At 36.6% G+C, this 16,958-nt stretch overlaps 2 protein-coding genes across 2 annotated transcripts; both read left to right on the plus strand.

Annotated features, from left to right (window-relative positions):
• The first annotated feature begins 11,469 nt into the window (after positions 1–11,469).
• On the plus strand, positions 11,470–12,615 carry LOC121979512. The gene has a single exon (XM_042531504.1). It carries the CDS (start codon positions 11,470–11,472, stop codon positions 12,613–12,615), a length of 1,146 nt encoding a protein of 381 aa, XP_042387438.1.
• Positions 12,616–12,850: 235 nt separating this feature from the next.
• On the plus strand, positions 12,851–14,991 carry LOC121979513. The gene is made up of 4 exons (XM_042531505.1): positions 12,851–13,710; positions 13,796–14,104; positions 14,180–14,279; positions 14,359–14,991. Exons 1-4 carry the CDS (start codon positions 12,851–12,853, stop codon positions 14,989–14,991), a joined length of 1,902 nt encoding a protein of 633 aa, XP_042387439.1.
• Positions 14,992–16,958: the final 1,967 nt, after the last annotated feature.

Genomic DNA, 16,958 nt, shown 5'->3' on the forward strand with positions numbered 1-16,958 from the left:
GGGCAGACAGTGAGCACAAAGAAGAGCATGACTAGTTCGTGGGTTCTTTGTGGACACTGCAATGGATAGCAACATGTAGCACTAGTTCCTGCCGTGCCACTAAACCGAAAGAAACCTTTCAGATTTTGGGTAGCAAATCAAACGTTCTGCGTACTTAGATTTTATGCTACTATTGTGTCTAGTTACATAGTTCTGTTCCAGATTCTTACCACAAATGTTTGGTCACTGATCTAAGGGTTAGGACAATTTACTGATTTAATTAGGGGCACTTTGACCATGTATAGTTTAGAGTAACAATGTAGATTTAGTAATATGATTAGCAAGATCAAATTAGTTTTCTTTTGCTCCATTTTGTAGCATGATTAGCAAGATCAAATTAGTTTTCTTTTTGCTCTATTTTGTAGCATGATTAGTAAGGTTAGATTAGCTTTCTTTTGCTCTATTTTATAGCATGCGTAGAAAGTCCAAATTAGCTCTCTTTTGCTCTATTTTATAGCATGACTAGCAAGTTTGAATTAGCTTTCTTTTGCTCTATTTTACAGCATGTTTAGATAGTCCAAGTTAGCTTTCTTTTGCTCTATTTTACAGCATGTTTAGAAAGTCCAAGTTAGCTTTCTTTTGCTCTATTTTACAGCATGTTTAGAAAGTCCAAGTTAGCTTTCTTTTGCTCTATTTTACAGCATGTTTAGGAAGTACAAATTACCTTTCTTGTGCTCTATTTTATAGCATGATTGGTAAGTTCAGATTTGCTTCTTTTGCTTTTGTCACCGCATGTTTAGGGAATCCAAATTAGCTTTCTTTTGCTTTATTTTATAACATGCTTAGAGAGTTCAGATCTGCTTCCCTTATGTTATTTTTATATAGCATGCTTGGTTAGTTGTAATCCTATACTTGTTAGAAATATCTACAGGATTCTAATAAACTCTAACAAAGGATTATAAGAAGCATGAGTAAAGAAAAAGACTAAAGTCTAGTTAAAAAGAGATAACAAGTAAATTAAAGTAAGAGGCTAGTACCCGACTTCCGAGGTTGTCGTTAAACAAATCCAGGTGACCAATTCCGAGGTCTTGGCTCTGGTAAGACCGAGGTCTTTATCCTCATAGGGCTGGAGGCTCGCTACCCCAGTCACTATTAGAGAGCGCGCAAAACAGAGATGGTACAAAGCCTGGGCCCGAAGAAGAAAAGAAAAGTTAAGTAAAAGAAAGAAAGAAGAAGAAAGTAAAAGATAGAAATTAAAAGATTAGTTTCTATTACAAGGATATAAGAAAATATAATAAGTTTTATGCTTAGAATAAATAAAAAGTTAGTTTCTTTAATTCTAAGCTTACAGTGTTCATTTCTTATTATCCTATTAGATAGTGAGCATGTTTAGTATTCAGTTTCATTTTCTGTATACCATGAGCACATGCAGATTTGCTTTAGCATTTCAATTTCAGTATTATTGCATTTCTTTTATGCGCTTCGAGTTTTTGTGATATAGATTAGTACTTACTAAGCGTTTTCGCTTATAGATCTTTTTTTTTCTTTCCTCCTACTGCAGATAAAGGAAAATCTAAGATATGAAGGGAGGCGACAGGGTGGTGGTGATGATGAATGTGTGTGGTGATTGGACTATGGAGAGATCCAGAGAGTGTTAGCAAGCTTGCAGGACCTAATGATTAGAGTTTATGCTTTAGTTCTTTTCTTTAAATACTGTTATGAAGTTTATGTGATTGTGATTGAGTTTGATTCGTATTGTAGCTTATTTATGTCCTATTCTGGGAGTTGTGTTTAGTTCTTGTTGCTAGTCTAGTCTTTTGGTTATAGTATGAATTTATTACTGCGTGGTTGTGAATAAAATGTGTTCCAGCCGCATGTGGCTGCGTATATATCTTGTGTATTATAGATTTGGTCACCGGTACAGGGGAGACTCTGCCGAAATTTTTCGGTAGGAATTCCTCTGAACCGTGATAAATCTAAGTATTGCTAATAATAGCGTCAGTGACACTAGATAGAGAGTTGTAGTTAGGTAACATTCGCCCTTAGAGAGTAGAAGTAAGAAGGGTGGGTTGTTACAGTTGGTATCAGAGCAGTGTTCCATTCTCCAGCATCACACACACATCAGCTTCATCCTCGCCGTCTCCAAGTAAGAAAGTATTTAAATTCTTTCTTTATTTTATTTTCCTTATTATTAACTGCAGTACAGAGTAATTTCTTATGAGTACTTAAGTAAGATAGAAGTTATTGTTTCTCCTTTCTTGATCCATATATATATGTATGTTTAGGAAGGATAGAGAAGATAGCAAGTCTTTTTATTTGCATAATTAGATGTTAAGAAAAAGGATGTCCCCGTACTATTCGTACCGAGAACCAAGATCAGGAGAACGAAGAGCTTAGATTAACTGAGCCCAATCTCTCTGAAGTTGTTGCCTAACTCCAAAGACAAGTAGCAGAGCAGTAGCAAGTGATTGCCAATCTGATGGCAAACTAGCAAGCAGTTCCTCCCCCTCCTCCAGCTGTCACTGCAGAGGATCCAGTAGTAACTGAGCCTCCACCAGCTGCCCTGGGAGCCGTCACAGCACCTCAGAGATCAGAAGCTTACCTTATATAGTGGCTAAAGCTGAAACCAGAGAGCTTCTCAGGCACGACTGAGCCCTGGGATGCCCAAGCTTGGTTTAAAACACTAGAGAGCACTATGGAGCTTCTTGACTGGCTAGAAATTGAGAAGGTCAAGTGCACCTCTTTCTGCCTGTCTGGAGATGCTCGTATGCGGTGGGAGAGGATAAAGACCAAGAGAGCAGTCGATAAGATGAGCTGGGCAGATTTTCAGTTAGAGTTCTATGAAGAGTTCTATCACCAACAAGCACTATGAGGAGTTTATAGAGTTCAAGCCAGCCAAGATAGAAGACAAGACAGTAGGGAGCCCGGAGCCCTAGTCAAGTAAGTGCAGAAGAACAGAAAGAAGGTAAGAAAGTGGGGGTTCGGGTGGTCTGCGAATATCCCGAAGTATTCTCAGCAGATCTACCTGGACTACCTCCCAATAAATGAGTGGATTTGAGATTGAATTTGTTCCTGGAACCGGTCCAATTTCAAAAGCTCCGTATCGCATGTCTCCAACAGAGATGAAGAAGTTACAAGAACAACTACAGGAGTTACTTGACAAAGGCTTCATTCGCCCTAGTCATTCACCCCGGGGAGCTCCAGAGTTGTTCGTTAAGAAGAAAGACGGATCCGTGCTAATGTGCATAGATTTCAGAACGCTGAGCAAAGTAGTAGTTAAGGACAAGTACCCCTTCCCAGGATCGATGACTTATTTGATCAATGAAGAGGAACAACAGTGTTCTCAAAGATAGACCTACGCTCTGGGTACCATCAGCTGAAGGCGAAAGAAAGAGATATACCCAGAACAACATTCAGAACCAGATATGGATATTACGAGTTTGTAGTTATGCCTTTTGGAGTGACCAATGCACCTGCGGTCTTCATGGACTTAATGAACAGAGTGTTCAAAGAATATCTTGACAAATTTGTCATTGTATTCATCGATGACATTCTGGTCTATTCAAGGACCCCAGAGGGGCATAACACGCACTTGAGGATAGTACTGCAGACTCTTCAGCAGAAGCAGATTTACGCTAAATTCTCCAAGTGCGAGTTCTGGTTAAATCAGGTGGTGTTTTTAGGTCACATAATTTCTAAAGAAAGTATTCGAGTGGATCCAGCCAAAGTGGAAGCGGTCAACAACTGGAGTAGACCCAAGAACGTCAGAGAGATCAGAAGCTTCCTTGGTTTAGCTGGGTACTACAGGAAGTTCGTGGAGGACTTTTCCAGGATAGCCTCTCCCCTAACATCCCTCACAAGAAAGAACAAGAGATTCGAATGGTCAGATAAATGTGAGCAGAGTTTCCAAGAGCTAAAGAAGAGATTGATCAGTGCTCCCATTCTGACTGTTCCATAGAGCGACAAGAGTTTCGACATCTACAGTGATGCTTCCAAGATGGGCTTAGGAGCTGTACTCATGCAAGAAGGAAAAGTCATAGCTTATGCTTTTAGACAACTCAAAGATTATGAGAAGAACTACCCTACTCATGATCTTGAGTTGGCAGCTGTGGTTTTTGCACTTAAACTCTGGTGACATTATTTGTATGGAGTTCAGTGTAGAACCTTCACAGATCATCAGAGTCTTAAGTACTTCTTCACTCAGAAGGACTTAAACATGAGACAACGCAGGTGGCTAGAGTTGGTCAAAGATTACGACTGTGAAATCCTCTACCACCCAGGCAAAGCTAACAAAGTGGCAGATGCACTCAGCAGAAAATCCAGTGCATCCCTGATGTCTTTGTCATCATTAGCCCTGCCACTGCAGAAGGAGTTGTCGGATTTTGGACTTGAAATTATTGAAGGGCAACACTCTGCATTGACCTTAGAGTCCACATTGCTTGAGGAGGTACAGAGAAAGCAAAGTGAAGATCCAGACATCCAGAAAATCAAGCAAGGGTTACAGAAAGAAGACAAATCAGAGTTTCGAGTAACAGACAGCGGGATTCTTTATCAGGGGAGTCGCATTTGCGTGCCCAAGAATTGAGGAAGAAGATCTTAGAGGAAGCTCACAATACACCATATTCCATACATCCTGGTTCTTCCAAGATGTACCAAGATGTGAAACAGATGTTCTGGTGGTCAGGACTCAAAAGAGACGTTGCTAAATATGTCAGTACCTGCTTGACATGCCAGAGGGTCAAAGCAGAACACCAGAGACCAGGAGGAGTTCTTCAGCCTCTTCCAATACCAGAATGGAAATGGGAAGACATATCCATAGACTTCATAACAGGTCTTCCAAGAACCACTAATGGATATGATGCGATATGGGTAATAGTAGATCGATTGACCAAGTCTGCTCACTTCCTAGCCATCAAGGTGTCCCACTCCATAGAGCAGTTGGCCCAGCTATATGTTAAAGAGGTAGTCAGACTTCATGGAGTTCCTAAATCTATCATTTCTGATAGAGATGGGCGCTTCACCTCACACTTTTGGGAGTGCGTTCAGAATGCACTAGGCACCAAACTCAAGTTCAGCACAGCTTTCCATCCACAGACTGATGGACAGACAGAGCGAGTGAATCAGATTTTAGAAGACATGCTCAGAGCTTGTGCGCTAGATTTCAAAGGAAGTTGGTGCAAGTATTTGTGCTTAGCTGAATTCGCTTACAACAATAGCTATCAGGCCACCATCAAGATGGCACCTTATGAAGCACTATATGCCAGGAAATGCAGATCACCCATATGTTGGCAAGAAGCAGGAGAGAGAAAAGAGATGGAAGCAGAGTTGGGCATTCAGACAGAGGTGATAGACGAGACTACTCAAGCAATCCAGAAAATCAGACAGAGAATTGAGACCGCCCAGAGCAGACAGAAGAGTTATGTTGACACACGCTGTAGGCCATTGGAATTCCAAGTAGGAGATTCAGTTTTCCTCAAGGTCGCTCCTATGAAGGGAGTGATGAGATTTGGCAAGAAGGGCAAATTAAGTCCTCGCTATGTAGGACCTTACCTAATCATAGAAAGGATTGGGAAAGTAGCTTACAAGTTGGACTTACCACCAGACATGTCAGCAATACATAATGTATTTCATATCTCCATGCTAAAGAAGTGTCCCCATGACCCGAGCCAAGTGATTTAGCCTCAGTCAGTGCATATCCAAGAGGATCTTAGTTATGAGAGCAGACCTACACAGATAGTGGACAGAGTAGTCAAGAGATTGAGAAACAAAGAAGTACCACTAGTGAAGGTCGTCTGGCAGAACCAGAAGCATGAGGAAGTCACTTGGGAGCGGGAGGACAGCATGAGACAGAAGTATCCAGAGCTATTCTAAGTTCAAGGACGAACTTTTTATAAGGTATGGGGGATTATAACGACCCAATTTTCCCTATTTCGAGTTCCAAATGTCCATAAAAATATTTGGAAATGCTTTTAAAATATTCTAGAGATTTTAAAAAAATTTTAGAGTATTTTTATGCAATTTTTAGAGGTCATTTAGTATGGTTACAAAAAGAAAGAAGTTTTGACCAAAAATTTGTGGAAGGTGAGACTCAAACCCAAGACTTCCGGCCGAACCGGACTTAACCGAACATAGCCAACCAACTGGGCTACGCGTGTTTTGTTAATCAAGTATGAAACGAGATGTATTTAAGTTATAGTAAGGATCAGAAATAAAACCTAGGTTATAAAGGGTTAATTTCTTTTACCCGAACCCTAACTCCTTCTCTTCTCCTCACGCCTCGCGATTCATCTCTGCTCGGGTGAAACGAAGCCGGATTAGGGCTTTGTCTCCGGCGCCGGCGAAAGGCCCTTTTCGGCCGGTCTTCACCGTGCGTGATCACCTCGACGAGGGGAGCTCGGAAACGTGAAGAGGAGTCGAGATTTCAAGCTTCTTCCGAAGCCCTAGTTGCCTCCTTCCGGTTGTAAGTCCTAAAAGCAAGAGTAAGTACTACTCACCTGAGGTAGGAGTTGTTTCGGGTTTTCCGTTTTGATTTTTCCTTGCTTCCGAGGCCTAGCATGAACCCTAGACTTAGTATTTGGCTGCACAGCAAGTTGCCCTTTCCTTTTCATGAGCATAGCATGTTAAGGTCAAGAAATTGTGTTCTTTGTTCATTTTGAATTCAAGCACGTTGTAAGGATTTTTGGGTTCTTTAGTTTTCTGCCGTGAGTTTTCCTTGATTGGATGATTGCTGTGGTGTAGATTTTATTTACATGATTAAAGATGAAACCCTTAGATAAGTGGTTTTATTTGATTGCTACCGTGAATTGATGGTTAGGTAATTGCTGTCCATGTGTTTCTGTGGGCAGACAGTGAGCACAAAGAAGAGCATGACTAGTTCGTGGGTTCTTTGTGGACACTGCAATGGATAGCAACATGTAGCACTAGTTCCTGCCGTGCCACTAAACCGAAAGAAACCTTTCAGATTTTGGGTAGCAAATCAAACGTTCTGCGTACTTAGATTTTATGCTACTATTGTGTCTAGTTACACAGTTCTGTTCTAGATTCTTACCACAAATGTTTGGTCACTGATCTAAGGGTTAGGACAATTTACTGATTTAATTAGGGGCACTTTGACCATGTATAGTTTAGAGTAACAATGTAGATTTAGTAATATGATTAGCAAGATCAAATTAGTTTTCTTTTGCTCCATTTTGTAGCATGATTAGCAAGATCAAATTAGTTTCCTTTTTGCTCTATTTTGTAGCATGATTAGTAAGTTTAGATTAGCTTTCTTTTGCTCTATTTTATAGCATGCGTAGAAAGTCCAAATTAGCTCTCTTTTGCTCTATTTTATAGCATGACTAGCAAGTTTGAATTAGCTTTCTTTTGCTCTATTTTACAGCATGTTTAGATAGTCCAAGTTAGCTTTCTTTTGCTCTATTTTACAGCATGTTTAGAAAGTCCAAGTTAGCTTTCTTTTGCTCTATTTTACAGCATGTTTAGAAAGTCCAAGTTAGCTTTCTTTTGCTCTATTTTACAGCATGTTTAGGAAGTACAAATTACCTTTCTTGTGCTCTATTTTATAGCATGATTAGTAAGTTCAGATTTGCTTCTTTTGCTTTTGTCACCGCATGTTTAGGAAATCCAAATTAGCTTTCTTTTGCTTTATTTTATAACATGCTTAGAGAGTTCAGATCTGCTTCCCTTATGTTATTTTTATATAGCATGCTTGGTTAGTTGTAATCCTATACTTGTTAGAAATATCTACAGGATTCTAATAAACTCTAACAAAGGATTATAAGAAGCATGAGTAAAGAAAAAGACTAAAGTCTAGTTAAAAAGAGATAACAAGTAAATTAAAGTAAGAGGCTAGTACCCGACTTCCGAGGTTGTCGTTAAACAAATCCAGGTGACCAATTCCGAGGTCTTGGCTCTGGTAAGACCGAGGTCTTTATCCTCATAGGGCTGGAGGCTCGCTACCCCAGTCACTATTAGAGAGCGCGCAAAACAAAGATGGTACTAAGCCTGGGCCCAAAGAAGTAAAGAAAAGTTAAGTAAAAGAAAGAAAGAAGAAGAAAGTAAAAGATAGAAATTAAAAGATTAGTTTCTATTACAAGGATATAAGAAAATATAATAAGTTTTATGCTTAGAATAAATAAAAAATTAGTTTCTTTAATTCTAAGCTTACAGTGTTCATTTCTTATTATCCTATTAGATAGTGAGCATGTTTAGTATTCAGTTTCATTTTCTGTATACCATGAGCACATGCAGATTTGCTTTAGCATTTCAGTTTCAGTATTATTGCATTTCTTTTATGCGCTTCGAGTTTTTGTAAGATAGATTAGTTCTTACTAAGCGTTTTCGCTTATAGATCTTTTTTTTTTCTTTCCTCCTACTGCAGATAAAGGAAAAGCTAAGATATGAAGGGAGGCGACAGGGTGGTGGTGATGATGAATGTGTGTGGTGATTGGACTATGGAGAGATCCAGAGAGTGCTAGCAAGCTTGTAGGACCTAATGATTAGAGTTTATGCTTTAGTTCTTTTCTTTAAATACTGTTATGAAGTTTATGTGATTGTGATTGAGTTTGATTCGTATTGTAGCTTATTTATGTCCTATTCTGGGAGTTGTGTTTAGTTCTTGTTGCTATTCTAGTCTTTTGGTTATAGTATGAATTTATTACTGCGTGGTTGTGAATAAAATGTGTTCCAGCTGCATGTGGCTGCGTATATATCTTGTGTATTCTAGATTTGGTCACCGGTACAGGGGAGACTCTGCCGAAATTTTTCGGTAGGAATTCCTCTGAACTGTGATAAATCTTAGTATTGCTAATAATAGCGTCAGTGACACTAGATAGAGAGTTGTAGTTAGGTAACATTCGCCCTTAGAGAGTAGAAGTAAGAAGGGTGGGTTGTTACATTGTTAGTTAGAGCACTAGAGCCAATCATTTCACTATAAGAAAAAATGGCTTTCCTGACACTTTCTTCATGACATTTATTTAAAAATGTAGTTGTTTTATATATATAATGACATTGATTACAAATGAAAAATTAATAAAATTAAAATCTAATTAGGTATATTATTATGACACTTAATAAATGTAATGTAATGTTTTACCTGCGCGCCAATTTTTTTCCTCACTCCCTCCAACAAAGCACTCAGCCGCGCCTTGAGTTTTCTATATCCCGATTCCTAATTTTTCTTCCCTCTTTCAATATTTCCATCGACGATCGTCCCTGCCCGATTCTCGCAGAACCCTCGACATCCTTTGCGCCGCCTGCCACGTATTCTGTCGCCTGCCTCGACATCCTTTGCGCCGCCTGCCCCATATTCTGTCGCCTGCCTCGACATCCTTTGCGCCGCCTGCCTCGTCGTCTGCTTGCCCCTTTGTCATCCACCCCATCATCTGCAACACCGAGCCCTTTTTATTTCCTCTTCTAGCGTCTTGTGATCAGAAGCCCTAGGTTGCAAGTGTATGTGCGCCGTCTGCCCTCTTGCCTGTGACGCCAAGGTCCTATTCTTTCCTCTTTTCATGATCTGAAGCCCTAGGTTGCAAGCTAACTATTTATGCGCTCTGTTTCCTTTGAAGGTTTTCTTGTTTCTTGCTGTGAATTTTTGTGGTAAAGAGGTTGATTTCTTGTTGATTTTTGGTGATTTCTGTGAAACCACATCTTGCTTCAATATGTTTAGTTTGAAGGAAGTTTTAATTAAGGTTGATTTCAGTATCTACCTCTCTTCTCTACTTTCGTTGACTTGATTTCTGTGTTATTTTTTGTTGTATTATTGAGTTGAGAAGGACTAGTGATACTTATAAGAAGACATTAGTTAGTAAAACATTTATTCTTTTGCAATCTGTTTGTTTTGTTGATTGACACACCATTCATGATTCTTCATTAGATAACATTGTCAGCCATTAAGTTATGAAAAACTTTGACAGCTATAGTGAGGTCCTCTTTCTAAACTCACCATCCTATTAATGAATGAAGTTTCTATCCTGAGAGAATAGTGGATAAATTTTGGTACCACAAGAAAAGAAGCATAGAAAGTTTCTATCCTGATTTTTTAACATATTTGCTATTGTCAGCCATTTCCTAGAAATGCTGTAGCATGTTACTACTCTCAAATCTACATCAAGGTTTTGGTTCTTTGTGGAATGGGCACGTCAATTATGAAACATAGATATACAACATAGTCAATCTATCAAAAAATTAATTTAATTGATTTAAAATCTACCAGTGTTATATTTTTACATAGTACTTAATGGTTTATAGCATTCATGTAGCCGAATCCAAATAGTCGGGTTCACAATTTGCTGATGGAAATATTGGACAGTGTCCTGATGGTTCACAATTTCACATTGTGTAAAAGCAGTAATATAATTCTTGTTTTTCTTGTTTCTATATAAACCTATCACCAACAATTTAAATAGCTTGCACTATTCCAATGGCAAATATCTTTTTGTTCAATATGTCTACCATACATCACTAAATAAATGCATCTGGTTCTTAAAGATCTAAAATAGTTTTATTCTAGCCAACTGCATTGCTCTTCATATGGAGACAATTTTTTTGTCAAGGCATTCAGAAATATATGATAAGTTTGATGACAACATACTTCATTTTTACTAGTGGTTGAACTTTTTTCTATTTGGATATTGCTACACAAACAAACATGTATATTATTCTATCTCAGCTGGTAAATAGTTGTCAGTTTTTTCTCAATTGCTTGAGAAGATAATTTTTCAAATGAATGCCAATTCTAACATTCTGAAATATTTCACTCTTATTCTTTTCTCTAGAGAATGTATATATTATGAACTGAGGTATTACTATTCAATTATTTTGGTAGGATTCTTTCGAACTTCCTCGAGGAGAGCCTTCAAGAGATGACGACATTGAATTAGGACAGCAGCCTCCAGTTAGTGCTGCAGAACAGGGACTGGAAGTCTTTTTTAAGCAGGTGCCAAGTCTACAACATTAAGTTTATGAAGTATGCAATATCATAGTTGAGCTGTTAAAGAGCTTGATGCTTGTTTTTTCTGCTAGGTTCAAGTAATCGAGAAACAAGTTGACAAGCTTTCAACTCTATCAAAGAATCTTCAGGTACACATTCCAACAAGTTTGACTTTTCCTCATCATTCAAATCCATTATGCTCTAGAAACTTTGCTCTTTAATAATAAGTATAAAAACATTCTGTACTATCATGATTTTTAAAAATTAAATTTAGCTTGTAGGAATGGATAATGGACTTTTCTATGTTTCTAGAATTAAAAATAAACATACATCTATTGAGATATTTAAATCATGTTATCTTATTGACTTATCATGTTTATCACAATGACTGAATCTATTTAATAACATGTTTGCAGTTTATATATAAAATATTTAGTGTTTTTGAGTTGTTTACAGATAGATTATTTAGTTACTATATTGGTTGTTAAGTTTTTTGATTTTTTGACTGAATCTATTTTTTTGTTGAACCAGTTTTAGTACATATTTTTACTGGAATTGTGATGGATAAAGGTTGGATGTTTTTACCAAGACAAACCGAGGAATACAGAAAAGGACTTGAGAATTTTCTAGATTTTGCATTTTCTAATGCAAACATAAATGGAACAATTGCATGTCCTTGTGCAAGATGTAAGATTGGCATATGTGTTTCAAGAGAGGAGGCTTATGATCATTTGACGGTTGATGGATTTATTAAAGGTTATACTCACTGGGTTGCTCATGGAGAGATAGCATGTAGTGCACCTTCAATATCTAGTTCGGTACTGTCTCGTGATGATGTAGATAACATGGAGGGACTAGTTCATGATGCTTTTAGGGTCCAACAACACGATGGTAGTACAATCAATATAGCAGGATTTGAAAAGGATAAAGATATTCCGTTTGGGGAGGCCGAGAAATTCTATAAATTAATTGATGATTCACAAAAGGAGTTATATCCCGGATGTAAGAAATTCTCAAAACTTGCATTCATCATTCGCTTGCTTCACTTAAAATGTCTTGGAAAAATGACCAATAAAGTCTTTAATATGCTTTTGGATTTGTTGAGAGAAGCATTTCCAAATGCCATGAAAGATTTACCAAAGTCATATTATGAAGCAGAGAAATTGATGAAGCAATTAGGACTTGGTTATGAAAAAATCGATGCTTGCCCTAATGATTGTACTTTGTACTGGGGGTTGGACAAGGAAAGAGTTCTCTGTAAAACATGCAATGAGCCTAGATGGGAAACATCTGAAGATGATCCTACTGGTGACAAGAGGAAAGTTGCATGTAAGGTTTTATGGTATTTTCCAATAAAGCCTAGGTTACAACGTTTGTTCATGTCCTACAAAACGGCCATCCATATGAGATGGCATTCCGAATCTCGCACAAAAGACAGTTACATGCGACACCCAGCTAATTCCCCAGCTTGGAAAACGTTTGACCATAACCACCCAGAATTTGCGAAGGATCCTAGAAACATAAGGCTAGGATTAGCTTCAGATGGATTTAATCCATTTAAAAATATGAGTGCGGTGCATAGTATGTGGCCAGTCATTTTAGTGCCTTATAATCTTCCACCATGGATGTGTATGAAACAACCACACTTTATGTTATCATTGATAATACCTGGTCCATCTACTCCTGGAAATAACATCGACATCTAATTGTAGCCCCTTATTGCAGATTTGAAGGATTTGTGAGAAGTAGGAGTGTAAACATATGATGCATCAACAAAACAGAATTTTAAATTGCATGTTGCATATATTACTATGGACGATAAGTGATTTTCCTGGATATGCAACCCTATCTGGATGGAGCACCAAGGGTAAATTTGCATGCCCGGTGTGCCACAAATTTACACATTCACGGTGGTTAAAAAATTGTAAAAAATATTGCTATATGGGTCACCGCAAATTTTTAAACAGTGATCATGAGTTTCGCAAAGATTCTCAACATTTCGATGGCACAGAAGAGTATGGAAGACCACCACCAATACTTTCAGCAGACACAGTGATCAATGAGTTAAAAAATTTTAAATTGAAATTTGGAAAAATAGTTGATGATAATCCAGAACTACCATTCAATTGGAAAAAGCTGAGTATTTTCTTCGATTTACCATATTGGAAAGATAATGTGATACGCCACAATCTTGATCTTATGCATATTGAAAAGAATGTGTGCGAATCAATTTGTGGGACATTGCTAGATATGGAAGGAAAAACGAAAGATAATATTAAATCACGTCTTGATTTGCAAGAAATTGGGATAAGATCAGAACTTCATCCTATTGAGAAGGGACCGAGTAGAGTTTACCTACCTCCAGCTTGTTATTCAATGGGGAAAAAAGAGAAGGGTACATTTTGCAAGGCTTTGAAAAAAGTTAAAGTTCCAGATGGTTATGCATCTAACATTTCACGATGCGTTCAACTGAAACCAGCAAAATTAATTGGTCTAAAAAGTCATGACAACCATATTTTGATGCAACAGTTGTTGCCGGTAGCACTACGTAAAACTTTGTCTAAATCAGTTCGGAATCCTTTGATCAGATTGTGTAGGTATTTTAGAGAGCTATGTTGTAAAGTAATTTCTCCTACTGATGTGGTTCGTCTGAGGAAAGACATTGCGGTGATTCTTTGTCAACTCGAGAAAATTTTTGCTCCGTCATTTTTTGACATAATGATTCATTTGACTGTACATTTGGCTACTGAAGTACAACTTGCTGGACCAGTTTATTATCGTTGGATGTATCCAATTGAAAGGTAATAAACAATTCTCTTATTGATATTGTTTTATTTAAATTATTATTTTCACTCAATAATATAAAATTTATATTTTTGATATAAGGTACTTAGGGACATTGAAGTCATATGTTCGAAATAGAAGTCGACCAGAAGGATCCATTGCTGAGGGGTATTTGGCTGAGGAATGTTTGACATTCTGTTCTTTATATTTAGCCGATTATGTAGAGACAAGATTCAATCAATCAACGAGAAATGATGATACAACTATCGGTTCAACATTTGCATTGGACGTGTTTACAGCCTCTGGTTATGCACTTGGAAAGGCCATTGCAACTAAGTTTGATGATGAGACATTAAAGAAGGCACATCAATATGTGTTATTCAACTGTCATCACATACAATCTTATATAGAGTATGTTAATATATATTTCATCGAGTTTAAATAAATAATCATCAATGTTTATCAAATCGTTATTCTTAATTTCAGTGAACACCGTCGGATTTTGAATCTTAGTCATTCTGGTCTTCCACCTCACCAGATTGAACGTATGCATAGTGAGTCTTTTGCATCTTGGTTTGCAAAACATGTAAGTTTGTGGTGTAATTGTCATTAAAGTTATATATTATGATTTTTATACATATTTTATCATATTTTTTTTGTGATAGATCGAAAATACAAATCCTTCCCAGGATGATCCAATATCAAATGATCTGAAATCACTTGCCAGAGGTCCGAATTTCATAGGGATACGATATGAAAAATTCCTTTCCAACGGATTTAGGTTTCATACAAAAGAAGTGGAACGCAAGAGAAAAACTCAGAATTGTGGTGTTATTGTTCGGGCTACTACTTCAAGTTATTCAAGTATTAGAGATCAGAATCCAATATCAAGTGAACTTGATTATTATGGAATTTTGCAAAATGTGATTGAGTTAGATTACGAGGGAGGTCGAAGAGTTGTTTTATTTGAATGTGATTGGGTCTCCAAAGGCAAACGACTAAAACTAGACGAGGATGGTTTTATGTTGGCCAATTTTACAAATGTGAAGCGTCATAACGAGCCTTATATTTTAGCATCACAAGCCATGCAAGTTTTTTATGTGGGAGATCCAGTTGATTGTAATTGGCATGTAATTATCACCACCGATGCACGAGGACAGTATAAAATGCAACCTGTGGCAGATGTTGATACATACCTTCAAAGTTGTATTTGTAATCCTGAAGACGACCATGATCATGAAGAAATCATTTGGGTTCGGGATGATGCTACAGGAGTTGAAATTGATGTTGATATATGATGAGATTCTGTTTAAGATGAGATTTTGTCTAGCATATATAATTTTTATGTTTAATTAATATGATATAATGTGATAGTAAGAGAGTAGATTTGCCATATATATATGTTATTTCACTGTTGACTATGGACCTTTTATTTATCATATCAATGGATATATAACTAACTTTCTTTTTATCTATAAATTGTAACTTTTGCTCTTGATAGGAATGGCTTGTGATGGTAAAACTATTGGAAAACCTCATTTTCAACATCAAGATAAGGCAAATACACAATCTCGAATTATGATTCCCAATCACGCAGCTCGAAATTCAAAAAGAGGTTAGGACGTTCTTCCTTATAATTATGGTTATTTCATGCTATTTATCCTACATAACTTGCCTTTGATAGGATTGACTCTTAAAAGTAAAAATGTTGGAAAACCTCATTTTAAACTTCAAGATGGGGAAAATACTCAACCACAGGTTTTGATTGACAATCACGCAACTCGAAACTCAAAAGAAAGAGGTAGCATCTTATTTTATACATCAACAATCTATTGTTTTCTTTTGTATGATTGGATTTGATGCCATCTCTTTCTATTGATTCGAAAATCTATAGAAAGATTTTCAAATCTGCAATCTATTGTTTTCAAATCAATAATCTATTGTTTTCAAATCTGCTAGTGTAAGTAATATACCAACCAACAAATGGATGGAGTTTGTAATACCAACATTGGGTTACCAAGAAATGTGGTTAGACTTAATAAAAATCCAGTAGGGACTTCTATAATTTGCTTGCTGGTAAATGCTTGATTATGAGAAGCATGGTAATATTTTTCTTATTGGTAAATTTGCTTGGTGGGAAATGTGCTGCTTGTTGTTATTGGTAAATGCTTGATTATGAGAAGCATGGTAATCCTGTATGCTAGTTGTTATTTGAGTTTTCTTGATCTTGCATACTTAACATACTAAGTAATCTTGTATGCCATCTATTGTTTTCTTTTGTATAACTCTGATTTGACTTTTTCTTTTATATGTTATATACATTATTCAAGTCTATCATGCAAGGGAAATTGAGAATGTGGTAACTAGCAGAAAAGGTCAGAACGCTCTTCTTTATGATTTAAAACTCAAGTTATTTATATTTTGTTCAAACAATATTTGTGCAGATTATCAAAACATTCAAGGTGCATCAAATAACCAAATAGATGAAACTTCAAATCGGAAAGCCAATGATGTACAAGGTATTAGATATAAAAATATATGAAACTTGTGAATTTTTTATTTCAAAATATTAAGTTTTAATATACTTTGGTATAATGGTTATTTCATGCTTTATTTATCTTATATACCTTGTCTTTGATAGGAATGCCCCTTAAAAGTAAAAATGTTGGAAAATCTTATGTTCAACTTCAAGATGGGACAAATACTCAACCACAGATTTTGATTGGCAATTACACAACTCGAAACTAAAAAAAAAGAGGTAGCATATTATTTTATACATCAGCCATCTATTGTTTTCTTTTGTATAACTCTTATTTGACTTTTTCTTTTATATGTTATATACATTATTCAAGTCTATCATGCAAGGGAAATTGAGAATGTGGTAACTAGCAGAAAAGGTCAGAACGCTCTTGTTTATAATTTAAAACTCAAGTTGTTTATATTTTGTTCAAACAATATTTGTGCAGATTGTCAAAACATTCAAGGTGCATCAAATAACCAAATAGATGAAACTTCAATTCAGAAAGACAATGATGTACAAGGTATTAGATATAAAAATATATGAAACTTGTGATTTTTTTTATTTCAAAATATTAAGTTTTAATATACTTTGGTATAATGGTTATTCCATGCTTTATTTGTCTTATATAACTTGTCTTTGATATGAATGCTTTATTTCATGCTTGTATACTTGACGAGTTTATTCATGTCCATGTTGCTCTATTCAGTGAAGGGTGGCACTATCCTCCATTATCTGTGGTCGTAA

Source organism: Zingiber officinale, chromosome 5A (assembly GCF_018446385.1).
Source record: "Zingiber officinale cultivar Zhangliang chromosome 5A, Zo_v1.1, whole genome shotgun sequence".
NCBI lineage: Eukaryota > Viridiplantae > Streptophyta > Magnoliopsida > Zingiberales > Zingiberaceae > Zingiber > Zingiber officinale.